Source organism: Botrytis byssoidea (assembly GCF_014898295.1).
Source record: "Botrytis byssoidea strain MUCL 94 chromosome Unknown BBYS_052, whole genome shotgun sequence".
Classification (NCBI taxonomy): Eukaryota; Fungi; Ascomycota; class Leotiomycetes; order Helotiales; family Sclerotiniaceae; genus Botrytis; species Botrytis byssoidea.
In genome coordinates this window covers 19,985-36,448 of record NW_024065893.1, presented here as the reverse complement: position 1 = coordinate 36,448, position 16,464 = coordinate 19,985, and the positions used below count along the sequence as shown (strand labels likewise).

Below are 16,464 nucleotides of genomic sequence, written 5' to 3'. Positions count from 1 at the left end.
CAAGATGGGCACTCGTAGCATGTTCCTCCGAACTCGCTACTGGCTGGGTCGCTGCAATAGCTGCATCATAATGTCTCCTTTTTTCCCCCAGTAAAGATCGAATCGATAAAGGTAAGCTTTCACAAAGATCAGAAGTATACGATATGATCTCATGATATAGCTGAAACTATGCAGGTACTCAGTCATTGTCACATAAGCGCAGTCTTGATTCATTTGTATGCTGGGGAACAAAACACGTTTACCTGCAATCACGCTCAGAATGCTTCCTCGGGCAGCGCATATCAATTTTCTGGATGAATACGAGAAATGAAGGGTGATCATCCGTACACGTTCCATGACTTGATGATCACTGGCTCCACCGTGAAGTCCTTGCATGTATAATAGAAAAGTCAGCCATTTCTTTGATCTGGGGGTTGGTATTAGGAATGCTTCGGGGTCTTTGAAACCTTCGATGACAAATGAAGAGAGACCATTCCTACAACAAGCCGGAGATGTTTTCCGATCTTATGCTACCTCCCTTAACTCATTCAAGATGAGTTTATCGAGAACTATTCTATAGTTATGTGAATAGTAAGTGATTTACGCTGAAACATCACTATAACCCATCAGTCGTATGTGATACTCGTTTCCCCGGCGTGAGCATTTTTGTGGTTCATCATTGACTGTTTTTGAAATTAGATCAGCTTTAAGTTGAACTTTGAGTTAAAAAGATGCGCTTTCTCATTAAGAGATTCGTATTCATCGTGATCTTCGAAAAATGAGAGAATAATGTTGTACTATCATGAGCACAACACAAAGAATGCAGAAAGCTCAGAATGTGTGGAAGAATGTTTTAATTTCACGAGTTAAGGGATAGCAAGCCAGCTTCCCCTATATATATTTCAAGCTTTTCGCTTTTACTAGCCATCAATCACACAATCCTTGACCTCGATCACACAATTCATATCAAAAGCCATTCATTAGAAACTCAGCCCTAAATTCAAAATGCAATTTTACATCACAGTTGTTTTGGCCTTTCTTGCCGGCAGTACTACCGCGCAAATTAGAAGATGCCCCTTTAATGGAGGCAGTATTCCATTTGGTCAATATATCTGTTCAGGACCTCGCGTAAACGGATTTCCGGGAAATGGCATTGTAAGTTTTATTCAGTCATAGACAGACTCTGTCTTTCCTTGATAGATCATCAAATGCTGACGAGAAATCTAGTCACAATGTGCTATAAACGGGCAGATTGTGCAGATTGGTAGTGGGCCATGCCCTCATTACTGCAACTACATTTCAGGAATCCCATATTGCTTCTAAAGTAAGATGTCATTCTCCCCAGACTTGTGAAATTTGCTAATTGTTTGCAGTTTCTTATTGGCTGCAATTCATCAATATCTTGATGGTTAAAAATGGATTCGGCGGATGCATGGCCTGAACAGCGTTGTTTTATTTTTCATTCTCAGATTGAAGGTGGATTTCGTTCGGTATGGGACAAGTGAAGTAGGAATATCAACGAAATGGATTTTTTGGTGGATTCGAGTGAATCAGTTTGGGCAGCTTCTAGATGAATGTTGACTGACTCCCATCTCGCTTGCTATTACAAGGTGCTCGATTAACCATGAAATGTGATTCATTAGTCTGCCCTGACAACAATGGGTATTTTGATTCGAATGAAAGATAGAATGCATAGCACATTAAGGGGTCAAACATTGCTACAAATGGGAAAACGTACGAGAGATCGCTAGTGAGGTAATTTTAGTAGCATTGAATGTAAAGGCTTGGATAATTCACAAAACGAGAGGTGATGATTGTCAAATTTATCATACATAGTGTAGCGGCAAATTATACTGCTTTCCTCTTGATCAGAGTGCATCAAAAGGCACTAAATGTTCCAGAAAAACAGATTTGATATTTATTGATCCTTAGGCAGGCACGATAGAATTGACAAATATCTCCACATAGTTTTCGTTGCTTTCTCGCACCAATATGAACCGACAAATTTCGAGACAGGGCAGTCGAGGTAGAGACATCTTCTCAAAATTCACCATTGAGTATTCTGAGGCTGAAATACGGAACACCATATCTCACAAGCATTGAGAATAATAGGAATTTGCATACTTGCAAGTCCCGGATGCACAGCATTGAGAACCCGTAAATCCAGCTCCGCCACATTGGCTGTATAGAGCACCGCACTAAATCACATCGTGTATCAGTAAAAAATCTTTGGCATTCTCCAATTTTTAATCATGAGATAAAACTTACGGTGCCACCTGGCGATGTTGTAGGAGAAGAAGCAGGAGCCGTGGTAGTAGTTCCACTCCCGCCACCTCCTGTTGAACTTCCGACGGTTATATCGGCTGATCCACTGGAGAAATAACCTTCTGTTGCGACTATCATATAATCAAAAGAACCCATGTTCATTCCTAGTGCTTTCCAAGCATTGAAATGATTTCCGGTTGTTACGGTACCACCAGTTCGTTTTGATTGGCGAACAGACCAATATTGATAAAAGGTAGCAGTACCAATAATGGATGGTTGATTGACTCGTTGGGTCTGATAGATTTTGTCTGGAAGTTGTCATTATCAGTAATTGCGTGGCTAGGTATGAGACTACATTGACTTACAAGTTGCTCCGTCGCTAACCACGGTACCTTTCAAGGTAGCTCCAGTGCTTGGATCATATGTACCGAAATTCTCGACAACATAATATTCGATAAGAGGTGATGTTGTCCAGCCATAAAGGGAAAGATAACTGTTGCCACTTGGACTGTACGTGCCACTATAGGTGACTTCCCTGAGGGTAATTGAGATGAATGTCAGCAAATTCAATAGTCATAGTCATGGTAGAAGATCAAGAGAAGATTTGCACCAACCTAGCACTTCCAGGATTCCACCCCTTCCCACCAACAAGATTGCCATTTCCTGACCACTGTATTTTATACTCGCCAGCAGCACCATTTGTGTAAGTAACATCTGCGCCACCATCTGTCCAGAAGGAATAGTAGTATCCGCCTAATCATTAAGGTGAACATGAGGAGACTTACTCGGGGTAAGAGGAGTACAAACCACTGGTTCCAGTAGAGCTAGGTGTCCCACTTCGATCGACGAGTTCAACACTTGAGTTGGCTGGATATGCCAAGACCCTCGTAATAGCTGCAAGAGTAATAAGAAGAGCTTTGTATGATAACATGATGAACGTGAAGGACAATAATTTGATGATTAAAAGGTTCGAATGGTTGATGTTGAGCCTTGGACTTGATGGGGGAAATTATCTTCCTTTATACGTTGTGATATCGGCGACGGAGGCGAACTATCAGCCCAGTAAATACTAAATGTCACTCCATTTATCAATGAACGAATTGGGTGATATTTCACACAGTCCATTTGACCGAACGAAATGGGATATAGGCGTTATTGCATGTTCCCCGCAGGTGAGAATCATCGACAGTAACGTTTTTGAAGTTTACTAGTCACAAGATATTAGTGTTTTGGGTACAGCGTCAGTCATGCACCCCGCAATGCAGTGAAACGATCAATTATTACCTATTAAAGTAGATTAGACCCTACATAATAAGGATTGTATTGCCTAGGTAGAATTGATAGCAATATCAAGGCTCTTTGGATAAATTAGGCGGGTAAATGCAACTCTGCCATTGCCCGCAAAGCCGACTGTGATTGCGGATATTATGAATGCTGAATAACTCATTGCGTTATTTTCTGAAACGGAAGAAGAAAGTTTATTGGCATAAGAGGATTCATTCACGACCTAAAAACACAGAGAGATGTGTCGTAGCTTCTTGATTGGCATGCCTTGCCACCAAAAGCTAGACAAAAACAAGAGGTATGATTAATGAATCGCTGATGCCTAATCTTCACCTTGAAGGATAGCATACCACTTGATCACTCCGAGACTCATCAATGTCTTTGCTTAATCTGGATTGAAGCCTTCATCAAAGCCTTCATCACGGCTTAGAATTTCTTCATCGAATGCCATGTGGCTAATAAGTGGCAGTATAACAAGAGCTCGTCCTTTTCACCGCGGCCATAGAGAGATCGGCTTGAAAGTGGGAAAGACATCTTGGATAGATCTCGGAGACCGGCCAAATGAGTATCAAGGTTGACTCTTGAACGTGACTTTTCTCTGGCAGTGAGTGATAGAGCACCTATTCCCGTACACGCTTGTCTGGCATTGACTACAACCCGGCATTTCACAATACCACGCAGAATACATAAAAGGCCAGCCTTTGGAAGGAGCAGTTCCTGAGAAGAGAGAGAGCAGACGGCAGGAGAGGATAGATTAGTTAGAAGGTCTTCGCAGATATTCCAAAGCGCTCACTATTCTCGTGCTCAGGGCAACACGCGAGATTCAAGTGTTTCCATTACTAAGATCTGAGTGAGGGTTGCCAATCCATGATAATTAATTCGACTAAACGAGTAGAGTCGACTCACAATTTGCGTGCCTATCGCTAATGTTTTGCTGCATCTTCAAAAGTCTCAACGTCCCCCCTCAACTTTTTTCCTAGAAGAGCACCATGTGACAGGGGTGAAATGTTGTGAGTGAATCTTAAAGGGATGGGTTGAGAATGATGGTCACATTGCCGTACTCGTATCTTGAGTCAGGCCAGTTTCTAAGGTTACTTGAAAAGGGAAGATTGATGTAGAATAACCGGGAAAGGTGATGGACAGTTCGCTCCTGAACTGGTGTCTAAAATGCTGACAAGCTATGTAACGATCCAAACACTTGCCCAGAAACTGGTAGCCCGTTTAGAGGCCCAAATCACCGAGAGCCTAGTCTCGAATTCATAACAGTCGAAAGTAATCAGAAGTCTGCATGTAGCCACAACGGTCATTCAGGCCCAAGAGATATGATGTCCTTCTCCGGTTTTATACTCAGCCATTGAATTCTTGGAGTGGTTAGTCCATCTAAATTTGACGTGTATACCAAGCATAATTTTCGGCGAAGAATGCCGTCGTTCACTTTCCAAGAAGACAATCGCAACAGAAAGATAGAAAATATCGACATGGATCGAACGTGATAGGTCATGCTTTATTCTTAGGTATCAGCTCCAATTTAACTCCCCAATGCATATTCCCTTCAACCGAAGAAACAACAACACCAAACCGTTATGAAATCGTAAGAATCGTAACAATCATTTCTACTAACCCAATGATTTTGCCTAGTTTTGCAGTTTCCATCTATTGCGTCCCTTCCAAAAACGCCATACCAGCCAGGTTCGTAAAAGTTTTCATCGTTATACAATGATCTCCTCTTCGCTCGTTTCCGTCGTATTCCCATCACTAGCTTCCAATTCTCCGTTATGTCGTCCAAGGTCTGCCTTTTCCAACATACCATTCTCTACTTCACAAATGCCATCCAGCCCATTTGTTAGTTTGGCAGATGTTGATTCGGCCTCAGCCATAGCACTTCGTTCTCTGCGTGCTCGTTCCCTTTCTATCCTGCTTGCTTTGGCATCTTTCATCGAGATCCTGTTACCACTAACCCGACCAAATATCCACATTTGGATGACTACCATGACAGCTGTATATCTCCAACATAACGCATCATCTTCATGCATATCAAGTGCCCATTGCGAACCTGGGAGTGGGCCAAGACTTTCGAAGATCGGATGTGGAGAAGTTGACATTGTCGGAGGAGGTGGTAAGAGATGTGAAACGAAGGTATTTATGAGGTGTAATACGAAGGCGGGGTTGAGTAATATCCCGGGTATGAGATAAGTCGTCGAAAGGAACGTCATCTTGATTTCGAAAATGGAGGGAGAGGGAGAGGCTCTACTTTGGAGAAGTCAGTAAATGGATTCTCTCGGAAGGACCCGGACAAATATACGTTTTGCGACCACTCGTATTGGAAGCCCCACGCACTCAAGTACCTCGCCGTGGCTTGGAGTGCTCAAAGATGGGAGATACGTCGTCGTTGTACAATATCAGGATCCAATGACGAAGCAAAAGCAAAGAATTTTCGGGTTGTGCAAGTCGGGAGCTGAATGAGTTCAGTACATTCACTCGTTTTGTGAGAGGATATTGAAGGGATGGAGCAGATCTTTCGATGTTTGCGATGTGTGCAACTGGAAACTTTTGGCTTTTTTACCTCTCTATCCCAAGATCAAGAGAGAATTGACGATATGGGGATAGGCGACAATAATGGTATTGTGGAGGTATTTTGTATTCTCATCCGTTCGAATAAAATCAGAAAAATCAAGAATCTAACAGGACTGTAAGAATGATTCTGTAATCAATACAATATCTAGGGAAGAAAATGAATGAATGAATGAATGAATGGATGGATGGAAGAGAAGGGAAAGGAAGAAGGTTGAGGTGTTGTACAATTGATACAGATAAGTCGATTGTACTAGGTAAAGTAGGTAGGTAGCATGTATTTTTTTGTTTTCGAATCAAGGAAAGTACCAACCTACATAGGTATACCGTATCATATATAACCTTGGAACTTGATGTGTACAACTTTTGAGATTTGAGGACTTTTCTTAAAAGCTTGTAGAGTTCAGATAGAAGGAAGGGAGTAACAGAACAATTGAAGGTATAAATGTGCAAGGGAAAGGGAAAGGGAAAGATAGTAAGGAGGTAGAATAGATACGTAGCAGAGAAGTGTGTAATGGCCAATTTCCAAGTAGATATCAACTCATGTCATAGTAATAATACTGGGTATATACACAACGAGTTTCCATCTTCCGTATTCCACTCATATAAGGATTGCCAAGTACAAGTACCCAAGGATGTAGATATGGATGAGTTCAGTCGTCAATCGTTCTTCTTTTTCTCCCGTTGCACCTCCCTCTCGTAATCTATTTATGGTCTTGTCGTTTGTACATGCGATAGTAGGACCTAATATAAAAATGAATCAGTTGTGGGATTTGATGATGCATACTCGTATTTTGAAGTGCGCCAGTGGACAATGAATCCTTAGTAATAACATGTGGTGTCACTGGTATGTATGGACCGAGGTTTGCTCGATACGCGTATTGGATATTGTATACGATGTACAGGTTCTTCCCGGCATTGCTTGCTTGTCTGTATTACCGAATGAGGAGGTACCGGTAGTATTGTATGATTGCATACTCCGTATGCTCGAATAGCTTCAATTCTGTCATAGTCAAATCTGTCTAATTGAAATGAAAGACCCCTCATGTTCAAAGATTTTCGTCTGATTGATCAGATTACAAGTACTTACTAATGGATGGACCCAATGTACACGGACGGACCTAGGTAAACTTTGTACAGGTCTGAAGAATAGTGACAAGGTTTAAAAAATCATTGTTCAGCCTTGTACTCAGCCTTATTTGACCCTAGCCTAGCCACATTCTGTACTCACTTAGCACTTAGCACCGCCACATTGAAAGAATTCGATTGGACCTCTGGAGCCACGTTTAACTTTCAAATAAGGCTACTAGTCTCATCATTATTGAATCAGCGCAACTGTAATTCGGAAAGCGCATCACGCACTTCTTTTGACTACCTACCTAGGTACAGTTAATTACATTCAAGGGCCTTCGTTTCTTTCACTCATCAAAACCTTCATCATGGTATGTACATGTGTTTCTCGATTTACTTCAGAACCTCAGTCTAACAATCTTAGAACACTCTCTTCAATACCGCACTCAAACAATCCACCTCCCTTCGTCGAGATCTTTCCTCTCTCTCTCCACCCGAATCGCAACCCCTCACTCCATCTCTCCTCGGTCAAATATCCTCATCTCTAACCTCCTTTTCAAGAACTCTTGATTCTTACGCTTCCCTTCAATCGGCCGAACTCAATCCTTCCAAAAAGGAAAAGGCCTATGAACGATTAACTACCTTCCGTTCTGAACTACAAGATTATCGCTCCCAGTTTGCAACTCTCAAATCGCAAAATGAAGATCATCAAACACAGATAGATAGGAGTGAATTACTTGGAAGGAGGCCACATCATGCATCTACGCCCGAAAATCCTTATGCAAATACAACCAGTGCGGCCGCTGCTCGGGATAGTCCATGGAGACGAGAGGGTGGACCTGGTGGAAGTCAGCTGTCTATGAATAGTGGGGATTATACAAGGGAATCGCATGCTTTACGGGAACAATCCTTCTTTCAAAATACCCATAGTGCGTTGGATGAATACCTAGCTCGTGGACAAGCAGTTTTAGGCGATTTGGGACAACAAAGAGAAATGTTAAAAGGGACACAAAAACGATTGTATAGTGTGGCAAATACCCTGGGCGTATCTGGCGATACGATTCGCATGATTGAGAGACGTGCGAAGCAGGACAAATGGATTTTTGGAATTGGGGTGGTGATATTTTTTGCCTTTTGTTGGGCTGTCTTACACTTCTTGAGGTAACGTATTCAGTGCAATAGGGTCATCATCGGCAAGGGAGGAACAATCTTGATAGTTATGAATTTAGGTTTGGGAGTGTGTATGAATATTTGGCAACTGTCGTTTTCTTGGTAATATAAGCGTGGAGTCTGGAGTATGGTTCGGCTCAAAAAGGGGCGGCTGTTCGTGCGACGGCGAACGTCAAGCATCTCAATTTTGATATGTATAACGGAATATTCACGAATGGCTTTGACCAAGTTCTACAAACAGTTTCCTAGCTATGTCAGTGTCTTGGAAATTTCCTCGAAAGGTCTTCTATGTCTTTGGCTAACGTTCATGAATTGGAGTCATGAGATATCTCATAAACCAATGATGGAACGTCGAAATACAGTTCCCTCACCCTTTTTCACTTGTCATACTTCTGCTTCTCTTGAACACGCCCATTCCGTATACTAGCATACCTCGACTACATGTCTCCATGTCAGTAGTGACTGCAGGTCCAATTTGGAACCATCTCAGCCTCTTTCATTTTACGCTGAGTTTTTACGCCGCGTCGATTGATGTTTCCTCCAGGTCGTCTCGTTAAGGTCTTCGGTATCCGCCATTTCGCCTTCGTCAATGTCCTCATTGCCCATACTAGTCAAGATATTTTTCGCTATCTTTACACTTCCACAAGGATTCACATCCTTCAACTTTTCATGATTGCTTTTGCATGGCTCAATTCTCCAAGCTGTTTTCATCGCCTTCAATGTCGCTGCCGTTTGTATATCCATCGTGTCACATATCGTTTGGAATCCTCTAGAGCCATGCCTGCCATGCCTTGTCCCAATTTGAGGGTTATATTCACCAACTCTGTCGCCAAGTTCCTGCTGTATATTAGCTGGGAGAATTCATGTGGGGTTTAAATGCATACATCCTGATAGTACTTCCGTTTTTTTGGTATATCCATAGGCTTCGACATTCGTTCGTCTGAGATCATTATTGTTTGTGGTGACACTTAGTGGAGAGCAGAATTGTTGGATTATGTCTTGACTTGAGACGACGACCAGTAACGGCAAAACGCTATGAGCTTGAATTTCCACCGACCTTGCGGCCCGCATTTTACCGTGCATTCTACGTGTTTATGGGGAAAAGTTTATCGACCCAAAGCGTTGGTAGACTTCATGATCCTCTGCTCGTATCCAATATTTAAGCGCCGACCCGAGGGAACGGTAACAAATCACAGTGCTTATGGGATGTCAATTTTATATTGCTCCTGCACTAAGCCCTGATTTAGGAAAAGATTAACATGATATAGCGAATAACACTCTGAATAAACAAGACACGGGACATAGTGACTAGGTTATAGTTCCTCAGGATCCTGGTCATGATAAGAGTGCAGCTGGCGAACAGCGAGGTTAGCATGATCAAATTCATAACCCCTCAAAATCGAATTATACCGGGCGCTAAGATTTCTAGTATCTATGTGCATCGCGATCAAGATTGTTTTCAATTAGTTAGCTAACTTACCGCTATACCTATCACATTCAATATCTTATGCACAAACCTTTCCAATGACTGTGCATTAAACGCATTCCGGGCGGTTATTTTCTTTCGGTATGGGATCCTCATCTTATACGCACCATTATGATTGTGTTGTCACTTCTCATTTAGCTCAGTGATTGAGTCGAGCTCGGCGGTCAGAGTTGCTTGCTTCGCTATGCATATGAACATAATACCGCATGGTTGATTGAGGTGTGGAGTTCAGCCTCTTGTTTGATGTTGCGTGAATGCAACAGTTGGGTGGCTTGAAAATAAACAAATCCATACAATGTGAATGATTTGTTCAGGTCTAATGCGAAAATTTATTGAATAGGGAACCAATCGGAGCATTCTGCTTACTGCATTTCCTACTAGGTACCTAGGTGGTCGTTTATATATGGCAAGCGGGGATCCCAATTTTGTGCGACCATATTCTTCTTCGCTTTGAAACTTATTACCGTCGTCCAAATTTTCTGGTTTTCATTTGTGTTTAGAATAAATTAGATCAAAATGAAGATTGGATGTCTTCAATTTTCACCAGTTTTGGGCGATGTCGACAATAACTTAACTCGAGCCGATGCGGTCCTAGCTAAGGCAAATGTCCAAGACTTAGACTTGCTTGTACTGCCTGAATTGGCATTTTCGGGTAAGCCGTTTTTTGCTTTATCATAATATTGCCTGCTTTCTCTTTCGGCCTCGACTCTCGCAAAAGAAATCTTCAACTTGACTGCCCTCATTTTTACTATGACTGCATGTCAACGACTTTCACCGGCAGAGAAGTATTCTGTGCCCACAGACTATATCTGACAAGCACCGCATATTTCTGTTTACTCAAACTACGTTATAAATTATAGTTGCAATGAGAGAATTTAAGGCCGCTTACCGGTTGCCTACTAGGCTATCATCGCCCATCGTCAGTTTCAGCCATTGGGTGAACTCAATGTGAAGTCTGTCACAACTGCCATCTTTGAGTCGAATTCTCGCTCTTAAAAGTTTCAGCTGAACGCAATTCAGACATTTCTCTTCTGTCAAAACACCCATCATACTCGAGATCAGTATTCGTGTGATTCCGACGCTAATCAGGCACAGGATACAATTTCAAATCGCTTCAACACATTTCCCCATTTCTTGAACCTACTACATCAGGCATCTCTTCACTCTGGGCCCGGACTACGGCCCTCAAATACGAATGTGTGGTTATCGTTGGGTATCCTGAAAAGGTTGACATCAGCCCAAAATGGCCAGGTAGGCTACATTTTCTACCAAAATATCACGCTATCGATCATGTTGACCCGCTAATCATTCCCAACACCAGCTTCTCCCGAGTATTATAACAGTGCAATCACAGTCAATAAAGATGGAGAAACGATATCGAATTATCGAAAGTCGTTTCTGTATCATACTGATTCCAAATGGGCTTTGGAGGGCCCGGACGGCTTTTTCGATGGCGAGATTGATGGGCTTGGCAATGTTGCTATAGGAATTTGTAAGTGGCCAACCAAATCATTTGAACGTGAGTAAAATATCCGATAACACAAGAATCTTGCTAACGTTCTTCAAGGCATGGATCTTAAGTAAGCACTTTCATTTCTACCTTGATATGTTTGCTTCTGCTGACATTGCTCAAAACAGTCCATACAAATTCGAAGCCCCTTGGAGTGCTTGGGAATTTGCCTATCATATTATCCACAAGCAGGCAAATCTTGTCGTACTTTCCATGGCTTGGCGAACACGAGAAGATGTCCGAAGTTATAGTAGGCAGCCGAAGGAACCCGATATGGATACGCTTGCCTATTGGCTTGCGAGACTCGAGCCTGTCATTAGAGCGGAGCAAAAGGGCGAGATCATTGTGGTATTCGCCAATCGAACCGGTGTCGAGGATGATGCCGTTTACACTGGAACGAGTGCAGTGCTAGGAATTTGCGGTGGAGAGGTCAAGGTCTATGGTCTTCTAGGTCGAGGAGAAAAGGAGCTTCTTGTCGTCGACACCAGTATCAGACCAAAGGCCAAGCTCGTTGCTGACCCCAAGCCATCGTCTTCTGAAAAAACAGATTCAGAGACCTCAAAAGGTTCCCGTACCGCTTCTCCAGCGTCTGCTACACCGAACACGAAAGTCAAGTCGAAAAAGTCGGAATCTAAGTCCCCGCCAAGACTTGATCCGAGAATTCGAGACAAACGCGACAATTCTACCAATTCCAGCATCGACGAGATTCTGAACACTGTAACGCCAATCTCTCCAGTCGAGCCGATGTCTCCTCATGCATACTTCTCTTCGCTGGGAAAGAAAAAAGACAAATCGTCTGAGACACCACCAACCATCAAACCACCCGCAAAACTCGATACTTCTGTCTCAGGATCTGCTTTCGATCGAACTCCTACACCATTCCCAGATCCAAAAACTGCACCGAAAGATCCAATCAAATCTCCAATGCCTATACCGACACCAGTTATCCCTTCCAAATCTTCTGCAACTTCAAGTGGTCGACCTTTGACTCCACCAACATCTCCATCTGTACCGACACCTTCCAAAACATCATTTCGTCCTGTATCGCCAAAATCTAGGAATGCTAGTCGAACCAGACCTATAAAAGAGGAGCCTACAGTTCTCACCTCGCAAGAGGTCGCTCAAGATCCAAATATCATGTCATCAATCATAGGTATAATCGAAGAGAAGAAGCTCAAACCTAGTGTCGTCGTGGATCAATCCAAGGTACCTCACACATTGTCTCCAACTCTCAATAGAAGAAGTCTTTCTCCTCGGCCAAGCAGTACAGTATGGTAACCCATGTGACGACAGTGTGGGATCATGATAATGACAAAGAATTTATGATTTTAAATTTGGCTATGGGACATCTTGCATTATCACATGGCGACATCCGTTTTTATATCCAGTTTGCGAATCAAGTTACACGAATTCCCTCTCATTGCCGGCCGGAGATTCTAGTAACATGAAATGCTACATTTTCATTTCTATATAATACTTGTACATATTTCTCTTATCTTTCGTGTTCAAAACATTAAATTACTCTCTTATCATGATTACATACTTCATTCGCTATTTAGCATTGATAAGAACATTTGAACTACGTCCGTCTTGCGTCATAACATATATACTGGTAAAACCCCTTGATAAGCCACAATACTTTTATACATACGAAGCTCATATGCCACGAGAGGCAAGAAGAATACTTGAAGACACGTGGAACCCCATAAGAAAATAGTCTGGGGAAATCGTGGCTTTCTCTTGGATTAGGTTCCGGCTAATGAGCAGAGGGACGCTTGACAGAAGCTAAAGTTTAGGATTTCCCTAGTCATTACATTTGACAGATGATTGAAAGGGTGAGGAACACCCAAGGACGTTCACTCATGAACAATCTAGTCATACTATAATAATCAAAGTGCTTGAAACGTACAGTCCAAGTAAAAATTGACAATTTGGAACTCTCGAATTGATGTTGTCCGGTTAGACATATCCCATTTCAACTGACTCGTCATCGCGGCGTAAAATTTAAAGGGACTGAAGAGACCTAAGAAGCACTAGCTCGAACCATAACATCATGAATTATCTGAGTAGATTGTTAGTTCGAATCTAGATTAAGGAAAGTGTGATTTAGGGCAGTCCAAATAGGAATCCCTAGAAAATAAATATATATTCCCATGCCTCAAATATATTCATTCAGAACAATCAAAAGACCTAGACTTAAGAACTAACATCATCATTCTTCAAAACTCCATCCAATATGGTTATCAAAAATCAAGCAATGGGTAATCAGAATGCCTCTAAGGATACTTCGTCCGCCGAAGATATAGTTTATGACCCCAGGAAATGGCGAAATTCGCCTTATACTCGAGCTACTTCAGCTCCTTCTTTGACAGCAAATACTGGTGAGTTTTGAATTTAAATTTATCTTCCTATTCTCCCTTTCGGCGTTCCACATCAAGCTGTTGAATGAACATATACATGCCGTTCTCTATCTTGTATAGATTCAATCATACCAAGTTACTCTAATTTTGCAGATGTCTGTGGAATAGGCTTGCTGACTTCCCAAAATCGTAGGCGCGAACCAGTCGTCACTTAACGTTGGCGGGTTCGACTCAGCATCCAAACCTCAACCTCTGAAAGGAACAACTCGACGCTGCCCCCGAAGACAAGCTAAACTGCATCCAGGTTCGCATCTAACTACCGTCAAGCAAGGTCGTCTCATTAAAAAACCATTCGACCAAGATTATAAACTTCTTAGGGTTATTGGTAAAGGCGGTTTTGCATTTGTATGTTCCACCGAGGAGAGAGCTACAAACAAGCTATTTGCTGTCAAGATGGAATTGAAACATTCAGAAAAGGCATCATTACACCGAGAGTGGAATTTGCACAAGAAGTTGAATCACGCATCGATTCTTCGTGTTTATGATTTCTACACATACGCAGACGAATGCCCCAGAATGGTGATGGAATTAGGGCAGAAGACCATGTTCGACATGTTTGGCGAGAAAGAATACATCGAAGAGACTCGAATGAAAATTTACTTCAAGGACATTCTATTGGGGCTCGAATACTTGGTAGGAACCCCGACACAAGAAAGCCAATCCAGAAGTCGAAAAGAGTGTGCTAATTACATTTATAGAAATCTAAGAATATCTTGCATCGCGATATAAAGCCAGGAAATATGATTCTTGGGCGCGGCTCGGGTGGATGTATGATGATAGCAGACTTCGGCTTGGCAGACCATTTGGTAGGTGGCAGAAGAAACAAGAAAACCTCAAGGTGAGTACAAGATACCATACAAAATCTCAAATGTTATTTGCTAACTTTATCATAGAAAAGGAACATTGCATTGTAAGTTCTCATCCTATCCCATCTGAAATTGAGAAGATATCAATATTTGAAGGCACATTGGTGGTCCTAGTGAATCAAAGATTTCAATTTGATACTACCCCTATTTAAAGAGAGTCTGAACCGTCGAAACCCTGCCTTAACCCCCGTACCTCTGTACTAGTTGGTTACCAACTAGGGCACTACACTTGCTTTTGGTTCATCCACTAACTTATCAAGATATGGCACCGGAATGCTTCAACAAGGAACTTCAAATTACTGGTTTAGGATTCGAGGTAGACCTTTGGGCAGCAGGGGTCTCCCTCTTTCAATGCCTAGTGGGCTATCTTCCTTTTGATTCCGTTGAACCAGTGGATGACGAGAAACAACAGAGGAAAAATACGAAGTTGATGATTGAAAACGGCAAAGTGTCCCTAGATTTCGAGAGCGGTACGCTGGGTCAGCCTATCAGTCAAGAAGTAATCGATCTTTTGGCGGGAATGTTGGAAAAAGACTTTGAAAAAAGATTGACAGTTGAGGACTGTCTTGAATACGAGTGGATGTCCGGATAAATTTACTAGCATGTTACATAACACAACTTGAACAGCGTATGGTTAGGCTATCAGCGTTAAAAGATATCATTTAGAAACAATAAGAAGGCTTCATTAAAGACTGGTACATTGTACTCAAATCTTCATATTATTTTCAACAACTTTAACTTTTGAATCTTCCATCGTAACAACCGCGGAGAGTTGCCGCATTTGAAATATTCATATTGGGGCTTGATGACCCTAAGTACTATAAGTAGTTACCTCTCTAATGCCAGCCATACTTCAAAGTTGGAAGATACTCTCCTGCGTGGCCCGTAGGTTTATGGTGCAAAGACAGTAGTGTGAAATATTATGCAAATGGATAAATCTTGAAACAAATGGGTAGGACCTTCTCAACGATTGCAACAGCAACTCGGGAGCAGTGTGAAAGATTTTTGCCACTCAACTATAGAGAAAATTGAAGACGGATGGAATTGAAATCTGAGCGACCCAGATGAAACTCAACCATTGTGCTGCAAACCAGGAAATTCGTAATCGTGAGACAAGAAAAGGCGAATTGGATGGTTGGATTCTATCAGAAGACACTTAAATTCTGATACTTTTGAGAAACTCTTCTTCAAATTAATCCAATTGGAAGTAATTTTATCTTTATAGATCACTAATCTAGTTCATCTATTATTTCTCATAAGCTGTGTCATCTGCGTTGAACCGGAAGCATGGATCGGAGTTCTCAATTGCGTAAGACAACGCAGGAGAGAACAACAATAATTGTACCGAAAGTTTCTGATGGCTAATTATACCAAGTATTAGAGTCAAAAGACGCAACAATTCGGCCCGGACCGTGATCAAATCAAGACTATCATATTTAATGCTGTTGGACACTCATCCAAATGGATTGCTGATAGATGATTGTTCATGATCCGATTCTTTTGGGTGATAGTGAACCAGCCAGGCGATTATTTTGTTTTTACTTGTATATTCGAAAAGGGGTTTGAAATAAGAAGAGTGAAAACTAGGAAAGCGAAGAGATATCACCAAAGATTATTCGTGAGCTTCTTGGGTTCTTCTGAATCGAATCAGGAGGCCAACCAAAAGGTTTAACTTCGCGATTGTAAAGTTATCCAGTGCCAGCTATCTAGCAGTTGCTTCTTATATACGTACGTATATACATAAATATACATACCAGATGACTGGAAGCAGGATATCAGTAACGATGATCTGTATCTTTGATGGATGATTACTTGCTACCTCATCATTGCACATATTCTGAT

The 16,464-nt window shown here is 41.9% G+C and overlaps 7 protein-coding genes across 7 annotated transcripts; 4 read left to right on the top strand and 3 right to left on the bottom strand.

The window, feature by feature from the left end:
* Positions 1-984: 984 nt before the first annotated feature.
* Positions 985-1,302, top strand: EAE97_012132 (uncharacterized protein; the record flags this gene model as incomplete). Its single annotated transcript, XM_038882646.1, has 2 exons — positions 985-1,134; positions 1,207-1,302. 2 exons carry the CDS (start codon positions 985-987, stop codon positions 1,300-1,302), a joined length of 246 nt encoding a protein of 81 aa, XP_038726511.1.
* A 767-nt stretch (positions 1,303-2,069) lies between these two features.
* On the bottom strand, positions 2,070-3,175 carry EAE97_012131 (uncharacterized protein; the record flags this gene model as incomplete). Its single annotated transcript, XM_038882645.1, has 5 exons — positions 2,070-2,177; positions 2,248-2,552; positions 2,610-2,779; positions 2,859-2,997; positions 3,052-3,175. The coding sequence occupies 5 exons, from the start codon at positions 3,173-3,175 to the stop codon at positions 2,070-2,072; spliced, it is 846 nt and encodes a 281-aa protein (XP_038726510.1).
* Positions 3,176-5,237: 2,062 nt separating this feature from the next.
* On the bottom strand, positions 5,238-5,741 carry EAE97_012130 (uncharacterized protein; the record flags this gene model as incomplete). Its single annotated transcript, XM_038882644.1, has 1 exon — positions 5,238-5,741. One exon carries the CDS (start codon positions 5,739-5,741, stop codon positions 5,238-5,240), a length of 504 nt encoding a protein of 167 aa, XP_038726509.1.
* A 1,679-nt stretch (positions 5,742-7,420) lies between these two features.
* Positions 7,421-8,617, top strand: EAE97_012129 (uncharacterized protein). The gene is made up of 2 exons (XM_038882643.1): positions 7,421-7,541; positions 7,595-8,617. The coding sequence occupies exons 1-2, from the start codon at positions 7,539-7,541 to the stop codon at positions 8,333-8,335; spliced, it is 744 nt and encodes a 247-aa protein (XP_038726508.1). The 5' UTR covers positions 7,421-7,538; the 3' UTR covers positions 8,336-8,617.
* Positions 8,618-8,841: 224 nt separating this feature from the next.
* On the bottom strand, positions 8,842-9,290 carry EAE97_012128 (uncharacterized protein; the record flags this gene model as incomplete). Its single annotated transcript, XM_038882642.1, has 2 exons — positions 8,842-9,177; positions 9,225-9,290. 2 exons carry the CDS (start codon positions 9,288-9,290, stop codon positions 8,842-8,844), a joined length of 402 nt encoding a protein of 133 aa, XP_038726507.1.
* A 1,052-nt stretch (positions 9,291-10,342) lies between these two features.
* Positions 10,343-12,614, top strand: EAE97_012127 (uncharacterized protein; the record flags this gene model as incomplete). Its single annotated transcript, XM_038882641.1, has 5 exons — positions 10,343-10,478; positions 10,922-11,077; positions 11,148-11,318; positions 11,394-11,406; positions 11,465-12,614. The coding sequence occupies 5 exons, from the start codon at positions 10,343-10,345 to the stop codon at positions 12,612-12,614; spliced, it is 1,626 nt and encodes a 541-aa protein (XP_038726506.1).
* Positions 12,615-13,572: 958 nt separating this feature from the next.
* On the top strand, positions 13,573-15,214 carry EAE97_012126 (uncharacterized protein; the record flags this gene model as incomplete). The annotated part of the gene is made up of 5 exons (XM_038882640.1): positions 13,573-13,717; positions 13,890-14,389; positions 14,455-14,594; positions 14,650-14,666; positions 14,883-15,214. 5 exons carry the CDS (start codon positions 13,573-13,575, stop codon positions 15,212-15,214), a joined length of 1,134 nt encoding a protein of 377 aa, XP_038726505.1.
* Positions 15,215-16,464: the final 1,250 nt, after the last annotated feature.